This window comes from Labeo rohita, unplaced genomic scaffold (genome assembly GCF_022985175.1).
Source record: "Labeo rohita strain BAU-BD-2019 unplaced genomic scaffold, IGBB_LRoh.1.0 scaffold_30, whole genome shotgun sequence".
NCBI lineage: Eukaryota > Metazoa > Chordata > Actinopteri > Cypriniformes > Cyprinidae > Labeo > Labeo rohita.
The window spans coordinates 6430547-6445050 of record NW_026129217.1 but is presented as its reverse complement, the minus strand read 5'-3'; the positions used below and the strand labels follow the sequence as shown (position 1 = coordinate 6445050).

The window sequence follows — 14504 nt, the reverse complement described above, 5'->3', positions numbered from 1 at the left end:
CAAAGATAAGGTCATTGTTACCCTATTAATATGCCTCTAAATGAGTCTATTAGACTATCCAGCATTAATATTATTTTCAAATTATTAGTAAGTCTGTTGTCATTTTTAATTGTTAATGTCCCTGGTTAAACTTTTAAGAAAGTGTCAGTGGCTGGGGCGGATTTTCAGTATCACCTCTGATTTTGATGATGCTAAGTGTAATGTGGATTGAGTGTTTGGAACTCCGGGATGACTTTGAACAACTTGGCAATCCTGGATCGAGTCAAACCACCAGCAGTAAGATAACTGAGTAATTCCTTTTTCTCACGTCCTTTTGTGTTGTTGTTGCTGTTTAAAGAAACATTTACATGCATTTTGGATCCTGCCTTCTTCACCTGCATAACAATAGTAGAACTGAAAGCTTATTTTTTCACCTCAAGGGCATCCAACTGGAAAACTGAAAGCAAAACTGTTCTTCAGCACATCATAAACATTATCTGACTTTGGCTTGTTTCTGTCTTGCAGCATTCGTCAACCCTATTGACCTGATGTGTCCGTATATACAACAAACCCTACACATCCCTGGTGAAAAAACCAGCATATGCTGGTAGGTATGTTTTGATGCTGGGATGCTGGTTAGGTATGTTTTGGTGCTGGTTTAAGCTGTCCTTTGCTGGTTTATGCTGGTCCTTAGCTGGGTTATGCTGGTCCTTTGCTGGTTCATGCTGGTCCTTGACCAGCAACATGACCAGCATAAACCAGCAAAGGACCAGCAAAAACCAGCAAAGGACCAGCATAAACCAGCTAAGGACCAGCTTAAACCAGCATCAAAACATACTTACCAGCATATGCTGGTTTTTTCACCAGGGATATGAGTACATTCTCATGTATTATTAAGAACGGGAAACAGCCAAAGATGCCTTTTCAAAATGCAGGGACCATGAGAAATGCATGTGGAGCTAACATTAATTGCCTTGAAGGTGGGAGTAAACACTTTACTGGATTGCTTAAAATGCCTTTAAAAACACCAACAAAAGAAAAGGAAAAAGCTTGTAAGGTCATGGGATGTCTGGGTACATGTGACATCTGGGAATTTGTAGTCACAAGAACTGATGAGTTAATGTTTGAAACAAACAGTTGGAAACATTATCATATATCTGACCTTTGGCTTGTTTTGTCACATGCATATATAGCCTATGCAAATAAATACTCTTCTTTACAAAAACAGGCAACACAGTCACAGTTGCTTTTTCATAACTACATAAAACAATACAATACAATACAACACAACACAACACAATACGTACACTACAACACTCCCTGACCCAAAGCTGCCCTTTAAGTTGAAGGTGGCTGGGATTTTTTATATGAGCTGTTTGAAAAGAGTTGACCATTATACTAAAAAGACACACCATTATACTAAACTAAAGATAAATTGAAGGTATTTATTATACTGTTCCATTTAGCATACTGTGGGCCTTATTTTTATTTATTTATTTTTTTATTATGACTTTAACATTCATCTGGACAAGCCTTATGCTGCAGACTTTCATTCACTCCTAGCTTCTTTTGATTTCAAACGCCTTGTCACTACCTAATTTACACATGCAATTGCGTTGCAGACAACAGTTCAGTTAAACCCCTACACATCTCCGACCATTTCTTCATTACATGTAACCTACATGTTGCTACCAGTGTGCCTCCAACCCCTCTACCTGTTACTTTCAGACGAAACCTACGCTCCCTTTCACCTTCCCATCTTTCCTCTGTAGTGTCCTCCTCTCTTCCCTCTACAACCCTTTTCTCATCTCTAGAGGTTAATGCAGCTACTGACACCTTATGCTCTACTTTAACTTCTTGCCTAGATGATATACTGTATGTCCTCTCTCTTCCGGGCCAGCACGGGCCACCCCTCCTAACCCCCTGGTTAACCGATGTTCTCTGTGAACATCGGTCCAAACTCAGGGCAGCAGAGAGAAAATGGCGCAAATCTAAAGATCCATCTGACTTGAGTATGTGTCAGTCTTTGCTTTCATCCTTCTCTGCTCAAGTCCATACTGCCAAATCCTCATACTTCCACAACAAGATCAACAATGCTCCAGACACACGTAACCTCTTCAAAACATTCAGTTCCCTCCTCTGCCCCCCCCACACCACCTCCCACCACTTCTATAACAGCCGATGATTTTGCCACATTCTTTACCGACAAAACTCCACACATACAGGAACTAATACCGACAACATCCACAGCTAACACCCCACTCTTCTCCTTCTGTCCCCTCTCTGAGGCAGAAGTATCCAAACTTCTCCTCTCCAGCCATCCTACAACATGCCCACTAGATCCTATCCCCTCTCACCTTCTCCAAGCAATCTCTCCTACACTCTTACCAGCACTTACACACATCATCAACTCATCTCTCCTCACAGGCACTTTCCTCACTGCATTCAAGCAGGCTCGGGTAACCCCACTGCTCAAAAAACCTACATTAAACACTTCACTTTTAGATAACTATAGACCAATCTCTCTCCTTCCATTCATAGCAAAAACACTTGAATGAGTCGTTTTTAACCAGCTATCACAATTTCTCTCACGGAACAGCACATTGGATGCTAACCAGTCAGGTTTCAGGAGTGGCCACTCAACTGAGACTGCGCTACTGTCAGTCACTGAAGCCTTACGGATGGCAAAAGCTGATTCCAGATCATCAGTACTCATTTTGCTCAATCTTTCTGCTATTTTGACACTGTGAATCATCAGATCCTCCTGTCCACCCTCTCATCACTGGGTATCACAGGGATTCTACTTCGTTGGTTTGAATCCTATCTCACAGGTAGGTCTTTCAGGGTGGCCTGGGGAGGGGAGGTATCCAAAGCACATCATCTGGCCACTGGGGTTCCTCAGGGATCAGTTCTTGGACCCCTCCTCTTCTCCATTTACACTACATCACTGGGGCCCATCATACAAGCACATGGCTTCTCCTACCATTGCTATGCTGATGACACACAGCTCTATCTTTCATTTCAACCAGATGATCCAACGGTAGCTGCACGGATCTCAGGCTGCCTGGCGGACATCTCGGCGTGGATGAAAGAACATCACCTACAGCTCAACCTGGCAAAGACTGAGCTCATTGTCTTCCCTGCCACTCCGACCCTACAGCATGACTTCACCATCTAGTTAGGTTCATCAACAATTACCCCATCAAGTTCAGCCAGAAATCTTGGTGTAATCTTTGATGACCAGTTGACTTTCAGAGACCATATAGCTAAAACTGCTCGATCTTGCAGGTTTGCATTACGGGCCGTTCATATATCGCGCCTAAAAATGCATGGAAAACGCTAGGCGCGCCGATATCTTCTCCTTTCCAAAGCGCTCTGTACCTTGCGCTCCCGTGGCGTCTGCCGTTGCTAACAGAGCAGGCCACACAACTTCTTGTCCAGGCCCTGGTCATTTCTAGGCTGGACTACTGCAATGCTCTTCTTGCCGGTCATCCTTCATGCACAATCAAACATCTACAAATGATTCAGAATGCAGCAGCATGACCGGTCTTCAACGAGCCCAAAAGGGCCCATGTCACACCTCTCTTTATCACCCTGCACTGGCTCCCGGTTGCGGCTCGCATCGAATTCAAGATGCTGATGCTTGCATATAGAACAGCCACAGGCTCAGTACCCGCCTACCTCCACTCACTGCTACCAATCTACACTCCCTCCAGAACTCTGAGATCCACCAGTGAGCGACGCTCGTTGTATCATCACAAAGAGGCACAAAGAGAACATTCTCTTACACCGTCCCTGGCTGGTGGAATGATCTTCCCACCGGTATCCGGAATGCCAACTCCCTAACAGCGTTCAAGCGACTGCTGAAAACTCATCTCTTTCGAAACTATTAAAAAAAAAAAAAAAAAAAAAAATCCCTTTTTAGCTTGTACTTATCTGAATAAGTACTGCTATATGCCTGCTATATGGTATTATGATCACTTCCTAAGTCGTTTTGCCTCTTTAGGACAAAAAGAGACATCTTACCTTTTTTATTTGGCAGATCTGAAAAGGTGTATGATTATGATAATGAAAGGTTTGGGGTATTCAAATCAAATGTTTATTTTAAATAGTAAATGACAAAAATGTAAAAAAAGAAAGTCCAGTCCAGTCCAGTTTAACAGTTATCACAATGGGAACCTGCTGATTATTAAAAGGATTTAAAAAAGACTACACCTTTGTTTGAAATATGAAATTACTTGAAATCATTTGAAATATTGCTTTTTGGACTGCATTTGCACTTTAGAATATATTACATACCCTGGTCCCTCTGTGAATGCTTGCATGTTTTTTTAATGTGGCCATAGCTTGTTTTTGTTGTTCTTTTTTATTTCATGATTCTCTGAAGGGTATTCTGTCAGATCTATTATTACCTGAATTAATAACTCTGTATTAAGAAAATATTAGCTATGTCAGTCTTTTTAATAATTTGAGTTTATTAGTGTAATAGTTTGTCGGCTTTACTGTTCCTACAGTACATCTCTATTTCCTGTTTGATTCTGGCCATTGTTAAAGCGACTGTTGAAAAGCAGTTATTTCAAAACTGAAAGTGCATTACTGTCAGTACATTACTTGTCTGTTTTGGTTTGCCACTCACCTCTCGTCTCCTCCGTGTGTGTATGTGACAATTACAGGTGCGGTTCCTGAAACAGAGAACAAAACATCACACAATATCAGCCTGCTTTTAAGGTAAGACTCGTCTCCTTAACAGAAATTTATTAATTGTCAATATAAAATGTAAGGCTACTTTGAGTATGCACTAATCTTGTACAAAATTATTTTGAATAACTGTCAAACACAATTTTTTTTTCTTTTTAATTTATAGAGTGATAACAGCAAAGAGTGTTATGACAATATCACTGTTACAAAGAGTTTCTTTTGTGTGAATGATAATGTTATTTGTGAAAATGAAAAGTTAGTAACACTTTAGAATACTGGTCTGTCATTAATAACTGCACGGGAACAAATGACTAATGCATTGTTAACATTATAGTAACTCCTATTGACTAACAAGAAATTCTGTTTAACGAGTCAGTAATAATGCTCAGTTGAAAGTGGTATTTCACTATTAGCTAATCAGTAACTACTATTTTTTTTCATATCACCCGGAGAACTGCTAAGAACTACTATGAATGATGCAAAATGTATACCTAATTCGAAAATAAAGATCATGGTAACCCACTAGTAATGACTAAAAAATTACTAAATATTTAAGAAAGGATTAATAATTATTTGGATCAGTATTCTGAAGTGAAGATCTACTCCCTAGTAATGACTGAAATAATTGTAAGCTTTTGAGGTACATGTAAGGTTTTGGATATTATTTATACATTATTTATTAACATTATTTTCTAAATTAAGCCAAACTCTTAAAAATCTGCATGGACAAATTGTTTTGAAATTTTAGGTCATTTTAGGTGACAAAGAAAATGAAGGAGGCAGTTTTATATATATGTCCCTGTTACACTTAATGTTTACACTAAGTGCAAATAGCTGTAGATTCTATTTACACCTAGCAGGATTTTCTGCTATTTATACTACTTATTGCAAATAGTGGCAATTATCTGCACCTCAGTATTGTAGTGCATTATAAAACAGTATGCAATACTGACATATTGAGTGTAAATTATAATTTTAATTGAAATTATTAAAGGAACACTTTTTAAAAAAAAAAAAAAAAAAAAAGGCTCATTTTCCAACTCCTCTAGAGTTAAGCAGTTGAGTTTTACCATTTTCGAATCCATTCAGCCGATCTCTGGGTCTGGCGGTAGCACTTTTAACATAGCTTAGCATAGATCATTGAATCTGATTAGACCCTCAAAAATGACCATATATAATGGTATTTTTCTATTTAAAACTTGACTCTTCTGTAATTACGTCATGTACTAAGAATGACGGAAAATAAAAAGTTGTGATCTTCTAGGCTGATATGGCTAGGAACTATACTCTCATTCCGGCATAATAATCAAGGAACTTTGCTGCCATACCATGGGTTCAGCAGGCGCAATGATATTACGCAGCGCCTGAAAGTGACCGGCACTAAGTTTGTGTAATATCATTGCGCCTCCTGCACCCATGGTACAGCAGCAAAGTTCCTTTATTATTACGTCGAAATGAGAATATAGTTCCTAGCCATATCAGCCTAGAAAATCGCAACTTTTCATTTTTCGTCCATCTTAGTACACAATGTAACTACAGATGAGTCAAGTTTTAAATAGGAAAAATAGTGAAACTCTTTGGTCATTTTTGAGCAAGATGCTATCGGTCTAATCAGATTCAATGATCTATGCTAAGCTATGCTAAAAGTGCTACCGTGGGCGGAGATAGTGTAAATAGCCTCTGCCAACAAGGCAGGCTATTTGCACTTGCACTTTCAGGTCATCGTCATAAAAGCCCTGTAAACATTGTCACAGGTACATAGATACATCTTTCAATTCATCAAGCAGAATGATCACTAAAAACTGACGTAGTCATCACATTTTCAAGCTATTTCATGTTTCATTTTGACGTGACACAAAGTAGTGATATCCAAGCAGTAGAGTTGTTTACTTTAAGTTTTCCCACTTACAAAGAATGGAGAGATCTGTAATTTTCATCGTAGGTACACCTCAACTGTGAGAGACAGAATCTAAAAAAAAATCCAGAAAATCACATTGTATGATTTTTAAATAATTAATTTCCATTTTAATGCATGAAATAAGTATTTGATACAATAGAAAAATAGAACTTAATATTTGGTACAGAAACCTTTGTTTACAATTACAGAGGTCAGACGTTTCCTGTAGTTCTTGACCAGGTTTGCACACACTGCAGCAGGGATTTTGGCCCACTCCTCCATACAGGTCTTCTCCAGATCGTTCAGGTTTTGGGGCTGTCGCTGGGCAACACGGAGTTTCAGCTCCCTCCATAGATTTTCTATTGGGTTCAGGTCTGGAGACTGGCTAGGCCACTCCAGGACCTTGAAATGCTTCTTACGGAGCCACTCCTTAGTTGCTGGCTGTGTGTTTGGGGTCATTGTCATGCTGGAAAACCCAGCCATGACCCATCTTCAATGATCTTACTGAGGGAAAGAGGTTGTTGCCCAAAATCTTGTGATACATGGCCCCATCCATCCTCCCCTCAATACGGTGCAGTCGTCCTGTCCCCTTTGCAGAAAAGCGCCCCCAAATCATGATGTTTCCACCCCTATGCTTCACGGTTGGGATGGTGTTCTTGGGATTGTACTCATCCTTCTTCTTCCTCCAAACACGGTAAGTGGAGTTTATACCAAAAGTTCTATTTTGGTCTATTCTGACCACATGACCTTTTCCCATGCCTCCTCTGGATCATCCAGATGGTCTTTGGCAAACTTCAGATGGGCCTGGATATGTGCTGGCTTGAGCAGGGGGACCTTGCGCGCGCTGCAGGATTTTAATCCATGCCGGTGTAGTGTGTTACTAATGGTAACCATTGAGACTGTGGTCCCAGCTCTCTTCAGGTCATTGACCAGGTCCTCCCGTGTAGTTCTAGGCTGATCCCTCACCTTTCTCAGGATCATTGATACTCCATGAGGCGAGATCTTGCATGAAGCCCCAGTCTGAGGGAGATTGACAGTCATCTTGAATTTCTTCCATTTTCTAATAATTGCGCCAACAGTTGTTGCCTTCTCACCAAGCTGTTTGCCTATTGTCCTGTAGCCCATCCCAGCCTTGTGCAGGTCTACAATTTTATCCCTAGTGTCCTTAGACAGCTCTTTGGTCTTACCCATAGTGGAGAGGTTGGAGTCTGATTGATTGAGTGTGTGGAGGTGCCGCCATTCTGTGAGAGCCAGAATTCTTGCTGGTTGGTAGGTGATTAAATACTTATTTCATGCAATAAAATGGAAATTAATTATTTAAAAATCATACAATGTGATTTTCTGGATTTTTTTTTAGATTCTGTCTCTCACAGCTGAGTTGTACCTACGATGAAAATTACAGATCTCTCCATTCTTGTAAGTGGGAAAACTTGAAAAATCGGCAGTGTATCAAATACTTATTTGCCCCACTGTAATTAGTCAATAACACCATAATTTTCTTTATTCTCCCCCACAACATAATGCTGCCACCACCATGATTCACAGTAGGTATAGTGTGTTTTGGTGGTGTGTTGTGTTTGCTTTTTTGCCAAACAAAGTGCTTGGAGTTAAGTCCAGAAAGGTCAATTTTGGTCTCATCAGACCATAGCACCTTTTGCCAGAAGGTATCAGACTCTTCCAAATGTGTTTCTGCATAGCGCAAAGGAGAGCGGCTTCCTTTGTGCCATCCTGCCATATAGGCCAGCTTTGTGTAAAGCTTGGGAGACAGTTGTCACATGCACAGACAGACCAGACCCAGCCATAAAGCCTTGTAAGTCCTTCAAAGTTGCCTTTGGCCTCCTGGTAGCTTCTCTTATCAATGTCCTCCTGGCTCTGTCATCCACTTTAGACAGACAGCCTGATCTAAGCAATATGCTGGTGGTGCCATAAGCTTTCCACTTTTTATGATCTTCTGAACAGTACTCTGAGGGATAGCTAAAGCCTTTGAAATGTTTTTGTAGCCTTTTCCTTCCTTGTGCCTTTCTACAACTTTACCCCAGAAGTCTTTTGAAAGCACTTTCCCCAACCATGGTGAAATTTTTGCCGCAGCATGCACTACTAACAGTGGAGTCGTCAAGAAACAGCTTGTTTTATTCTGAAGTAATCAACACCACTACTTTTGATGTCATGTGAGGCAGTTAGCCTGGTGTTTAATCTGGAAGTTGATTGCTTGTGTCTGAGCAAGTTTATAGTGGTATATTCTAAGCGGCTGATCACTTTACCAAACCAGGCACTTGATTAATTTTGAATAATTCTCCAGAATTTTTTTTTAAATGATCTTTTTACTTTAATGATGAAGGTTATAATGTATACATGCAGCACAAAAAAGTTAAGACTTCATTTATTTTATTTTCCAGGCTGTAATGTGAAAAAAGGTAGAGGTTTTCACAGGGTATGATGATTTTCTATAGGCACTGTATGATGCCGCTGTGGATGTTCCAAATCATAACTAAAGCGTCTCATCTGAAAAAATGCTGCAGCACCGAAGTGTTTGCTGCATTTTGATACCAACTAACTGTAACTAATATTTTATCTTTATTTCAAAGTAAGGACAAAAGTGTTGCCAGGATGTGGCTATTTAAACATTTCACAAAACCCACTCCTCCTTCATCTCAAGGTAAATTATGGTTTTCTCAGTGAAACAAATTAAGCATAATTCATTCTGGATGATCACTCAGACAAATATATAGTATAAAACCTACTATTCATATAAAAAAGTGATATATGTCAAAAATAAAACAGCCCAAATGAATAAATATAATAATTTAAATTGACTAAATATTTGTTTTGGTTAAACAGAGTTTTGTAGACCCTGGAGGTCCTTGGACTGGAAGTAAGCTCTGAAAACTACTCTTACTAGTAGTACAGATATGCTTATTATTTGACTCTTGAGTACTTTATTTTTATTGGACAATAATTGGACAATTCTACTGTTCTTTATGTTTTTTTGCAATAACCATGACCACTGCAACAGATTTACTACATGCTGGTTTCTTGTCTCTTGTAGCACAACTTTTTTGTTCTTGCAGAGACAACGAAAGTTTCCAAATTAATTGTTAAGATTTCATAATTAATTGTTGAGATTTGCAGTTTTCATAAATATTTAGCATCTTGTATTTTATTTTGTTCTACAAGATCATTAGTTAATGCTTTTATTTGTCAGTTTTCAAAATAAAAAGACTGTAAGTTGTGTTCTCATAACATTAATTTGTATACCTATAAATATAATCTTTCCACCTACTTTTAAAACTCCCTTTTTAGTGAGGATAAACAAAAACTTCTGACAGCAGTAAATGACTTCAAACCTGAGAATCCAGAAGTTGCCACTCTAAGAATTCTTCTGCATGGACCACAAGGTGCTGGAAAATCAAGCTTTTTCAACTCTGTGGATAGTGTTTTCCAGGGCCGCATCACTACCAGAGCCCTGGCACAAGCAACAGAAACTGATCGAACTTTCACTGTTGAGGTAAGTTTAATCTATGTATCCTTATATGTATTAACATAAAAGTAAGAGGCTTTTAAATCTTTGCTTTGTTTTTAGTGCAAAACATATAAAGTGAAGAAGGACAGGCCTGACTCCTACTTTCCTTTCAATTTCACTGACATTGCTGGAATGCACAAAGTAGAAGGAATAAAGATGGATGACATCATCAAATTATTAAATGGTCATATCAACAGTGGTTATCATGTAAGTGTATTAATACAGAATTGAATTTGAGAACTTTCATTCAAGCAACGAATGTAAACAAAGATTTTTCATAAAATGGTGTTAATTTTAACATTTTTTTCATAAATGTTGTAATATTTCATAAAACTTTGTGAATGGTGTGAAACTTTACAATAGCTACATCATAAAGACACCTATGAAACTTCAATGCATGCACCAGCGTTTTATTTATTTAATTATTCATTTATTTATTTTTGGTGCGAAAGATTGGCATGGTTGAAAAACGTCTTGGTTATGTACATAACCCTCGTTCAACATTATGTTTTGACATCATTAGGGGTTTACCCGGGAGCCCCTATCGACTCTGACTTTCAGAAAAAACGGCAATGAAATTCAGTTAGTGAAAATGCTGAGCCACTTCCTGTACATACGGGTATATAAGGCATCAGTGTGTATCCACTCCTTCAGGTTTTACACTGAGAATGTGTCCTGGCAACAGTGATTGGTTCAAGGTTGTGGTATGGGGACATAACAATTCCGTTCCCTACATAAGGGAACGAGGGTTACGTACGCAACCGAGACCTTCCCTGTCATTTGGTCAGTACAAGTTATGTCACAACGACATTTGAAATCTATGGAAAACGCTACAACCTGAACCCCGTCACAACCCTGTGGTGCCGCAAATGTTAACAAGCCACAGTGTGTCAGACAAATGCCACGAGAAGGTTGTAACCTTCCCAACGCCCCAGTGCACCTCCAGTCTGATACTCACAGCTCTCTGGGCAAGCATGGGCGTCAGCTCCTGGTCCAATTCAGTGGCTGCTGCAACATCCGAAGGGGGCAGCCCAACCAAATTTTCATCCTCGAAGGATGATAGCCACTGAATGAACGGTCCAGCAAAATCATGGGACACTCGCTGCGGGAGGACTCAACAGAGAGGCTCTTACTGTGACCCTCAGATCACACAGTGTGCCCCTCCTAACCCCTTGAGGAGGGAGAGACGAGATTGCAGTGCTGCCATAGTCATATGCTCACAATGGAGGCATGAACTATCCATGAAAGCATCTTCAGTGTGTTGGATGCCCAGACACTGAAGACAACAATCATGGCCGTCGACAAAGGATAAGTAACGACCACAACCAAGAGGACATGAACGGAACAGCATCTTTACAAAGACGTGAACCGTCCGTGATATGCTTTTTTAGAGAAACTGCTCTTTCAGTTGAAGTGCCCAGGGGAATCGCTGAATGACAGGGACACCTCTTCTTCCAGTCAGAATACAAATGGCTTTGTGGAGAAGAAATTATTCACCTACTCTGCTCCAAAGCAAAAATCTGAATGAGTGGATACATGCTAATGCCTTATATACCTATTTGTACGGGGAGTGGCTCAGCATGCAAAATCCACTAGCCAAATTTTATTGCCGTTTTCTCTTAAGTCAGAGCCGATTGGGGCTCCCGAGTAAACCTCTAATGTTGTCACAACATAACTCATAGTGGCTGACAAATAGGGAACAACAACATTTCAACTGATCTATTACAGTTCAAATCTTGTTCAGTTCTACACATTCTTATAGTTTACATGCATTTTTCTGTTCAGTTTAACCCATTCAAACCAATTTGCGAAGACGACCCGAAGTATAACAAGAACCCCACTCTGAATGACAGGATTCACTGTCTGGTTGCTGTTCTTCCTGCTCACAATGTTTCTATTATGGATGACGACATATTTATGCAAATGAGACAAGCTCGTGAGAAAGCACGAGACTTGGGTAAGTCATGTAGAATACATCTGTATTATTCACAAAATGGTATGTATAGATGAGTGCATAAAACATAAAAGATCAGATTTTTTAATATTATTTAGTATTGCGCTTTAGAGATTACATCATCCTACAGTATCTGATCATCCTGTTTACAAACATTTACATCTTCTCAGCTTTTAATATAGTGTGTTGTTGTCTTCAGCGTTACTGAATGTTTGCACCCGTGTAGCAAATTAGCTCAAAAGGGAAAACATTTATGATTAATTATAAGTGGTTATAATCAATCATGAATATTTTGAACAGATCTCAGAATTAAATGTAACATAATTAATATTACAATTATTTGATCTGTTCATCCACCGAATAGACAGTATAATCATTTATCAATTCTAGGAAAGGTTACTTTTTTGGCCAAGAAAGAGCAACTTTCCTACTTTAGTCAGTACTAGCAGTAACTAAATTTGCAGTAAAATCAACACGTAGCATGTAGCAAGATCAAACATTCAGTGACTTCAAATTGTGAGCAGCACACAGAGACAATCAATTGTAAATGGAACTGCAGTTAACATACAACTAGACTAAGCAAAACACACACACACACACACACACATATATATATATATATATATATATATATATATATACACACACACACACACACAGAGGAAGAAAGTGAGAAAAGAGTATTTATGGTGTGTATGACTGACTACAGGTGAGTGCGTAATCTGTGCAGTGGAACATGGGAAATGTAGTCCAGGGTGATGTGTAACAGTCTGTGTAATGTGAGAGTCAGTATAAAGGGCCTCTGGTGGTGAAAGCACCTTTTATAATATCTCTGTATGAGTCCCTCAGTTGTTCTCAGTGTGAAAAACTGGATCTCAACACCATATAGACACTGTTGTTAAAAGACGGGATGTAAACTTTTTGACAAGCAACATTTGTGTTAACTTTTGGGGCATTGTTTTTTTATTGTGGAATATCTGTAATTATTGTTCATGGTTCCACAGGCATTCCTCAAGTCATAATCATGACCAAGATTGATGAATCATGCGAACTAGTCAAAAATGATCTTAAAATGACCTACAAAAGCAAAAAAGTAAAACAAAAGGTATTATGCTTTACATTTCTGACCATGGTAAATATAATAATAATTTCAATTTGGCTAATCTGTCTATCTGTTTTTGCAGATGGAAGAATGTTCTGCTAAGACGGGAATTCCTATGAGCTGCATTTATCCTGTGAAGAACTACCATGAGGAACGTACCAATGATGACACAGTGGATATTCTCATTTTAGATGCATTGCAGAATATTATTCACTTTGCTGATGACTATATTAAAGATCAAATAGACAGTGAATAAGTGCCCCTTGAGTGTGTGAGATTTTTGAATTACAGGTTGTGTAGGTTGTTTTCCTGATGGGTCAATTCATGCATAAATAATAATTATATATGTAAAGTATAGAAAACTACAGTAGTCAATTACATCTGTTGTTAGTGGTAGTTTATAATTGTATAATAACACATTGTTTTATTATTATTTAGTATGAAAGATAAAGGTATTCACATGTTGTTTTAATAATAATAATAATAATAATAATAATGTAGCTCATAATCAGGATACTGTTATGTGTATAAAATAATAGTTTCTTTTAGTGCTCTCTGGGTGAGGTGTGCCATTGAACCTGCTTGTAGAAATGTAAAATACACATATGTGGTATTATTTTTAAGTGATTCAGTCATTGTTTTTGTTACATTGTCTTAGTTTGGGTTTTTTGCATTATTGTTTTAGTAGATTGTGGTAGTACCATTTTGCTAATATAATAGGTTTGCGGTTTGTGAGTGGTGGAATACAGACTTGTTGTGTAAAATGCAAATATTGATCATAATGATAAAATTAATAAGTAACTTGAGGACAAGTGTGACATTGTGAAATCCTTTGATGACAAATAGGCTGAAAAAATCCCCCAAGCCTGTAAAACAACATAATGAAGGCAAAAAGACACAATAACAGATGATGTAAGTTTACAAGTGGTCTTCCATAGTTACCACACAACTTTGCTAAAACTTTACCATTTGTATCATGCAGCCTGTCTGACTCAACAGTTTGTTTGCATAATTATGTACAATTATATTATTAAAGCTCCCAATACTGATGTGGAAGTTGAATGTTTTACATGTCTAAAGCTTGTCTTCATCAGCTCATTTTTTCACATACATAAAGAGAAATTATTTAGTTTAGTCCGTTTTGGTGACTAGTTTAGTCCAATTTGGTGAACTGGTGTATCTAGTTCACTAACTATAACCGGTTCAAAAAGAGTGATTTGTCTGTGAATCGTTTATCACTCTGCATTGTTTGCCTGAAGTAGGAATGTGATGGTATCAAATTTTCATGTTGCGATAATTGCTAAAGCTTTTATCACGGTTATCACAATAGTGAAATTTAGTCGCAAGAAAGTGT

General features: G+C 38.5%; 1 protein-coding gene and 1 pseudogene across 1 annotated transcript; both read left to right on the top strand.

Moving 5' to 3' along the window:
* The first annotated feature begins 228 nt into the window (after positions 1-228).
* LOC127160175 (uncharacterized) lies at positions 229-4531 on the top strand (annotated as a pseudogene).
* Positions 4532-4616: 85 nt separating this feature from the next.
* LOC127160227 (interferon-induced protein 44-like) lies at positions 4617-14147 on the top strand. The gene is made up of 8 exons (XM_051102883.1): positions 4617-4707; positions 9160-9230; positions 9413-9446; positions 9875-10079; positions 10155-10301; positions 11880-12051; positions 13053-13153; positions 13233-14147. The coding sequence occupies exons 2-8, from the start codon at positions 9182-9184 to the stop codon at positions 13404-13406; spliced, it is 882 nt and encodes a 293-aa protein (XP_050958840.1). The 5' UTR covers positions 4617-4707; positions 9160-9181; the 3' UTR covers positions 13407-14147.
* The last annotated feature ends 357 nt before the right edge of the window (positions 14148-14504 follow it).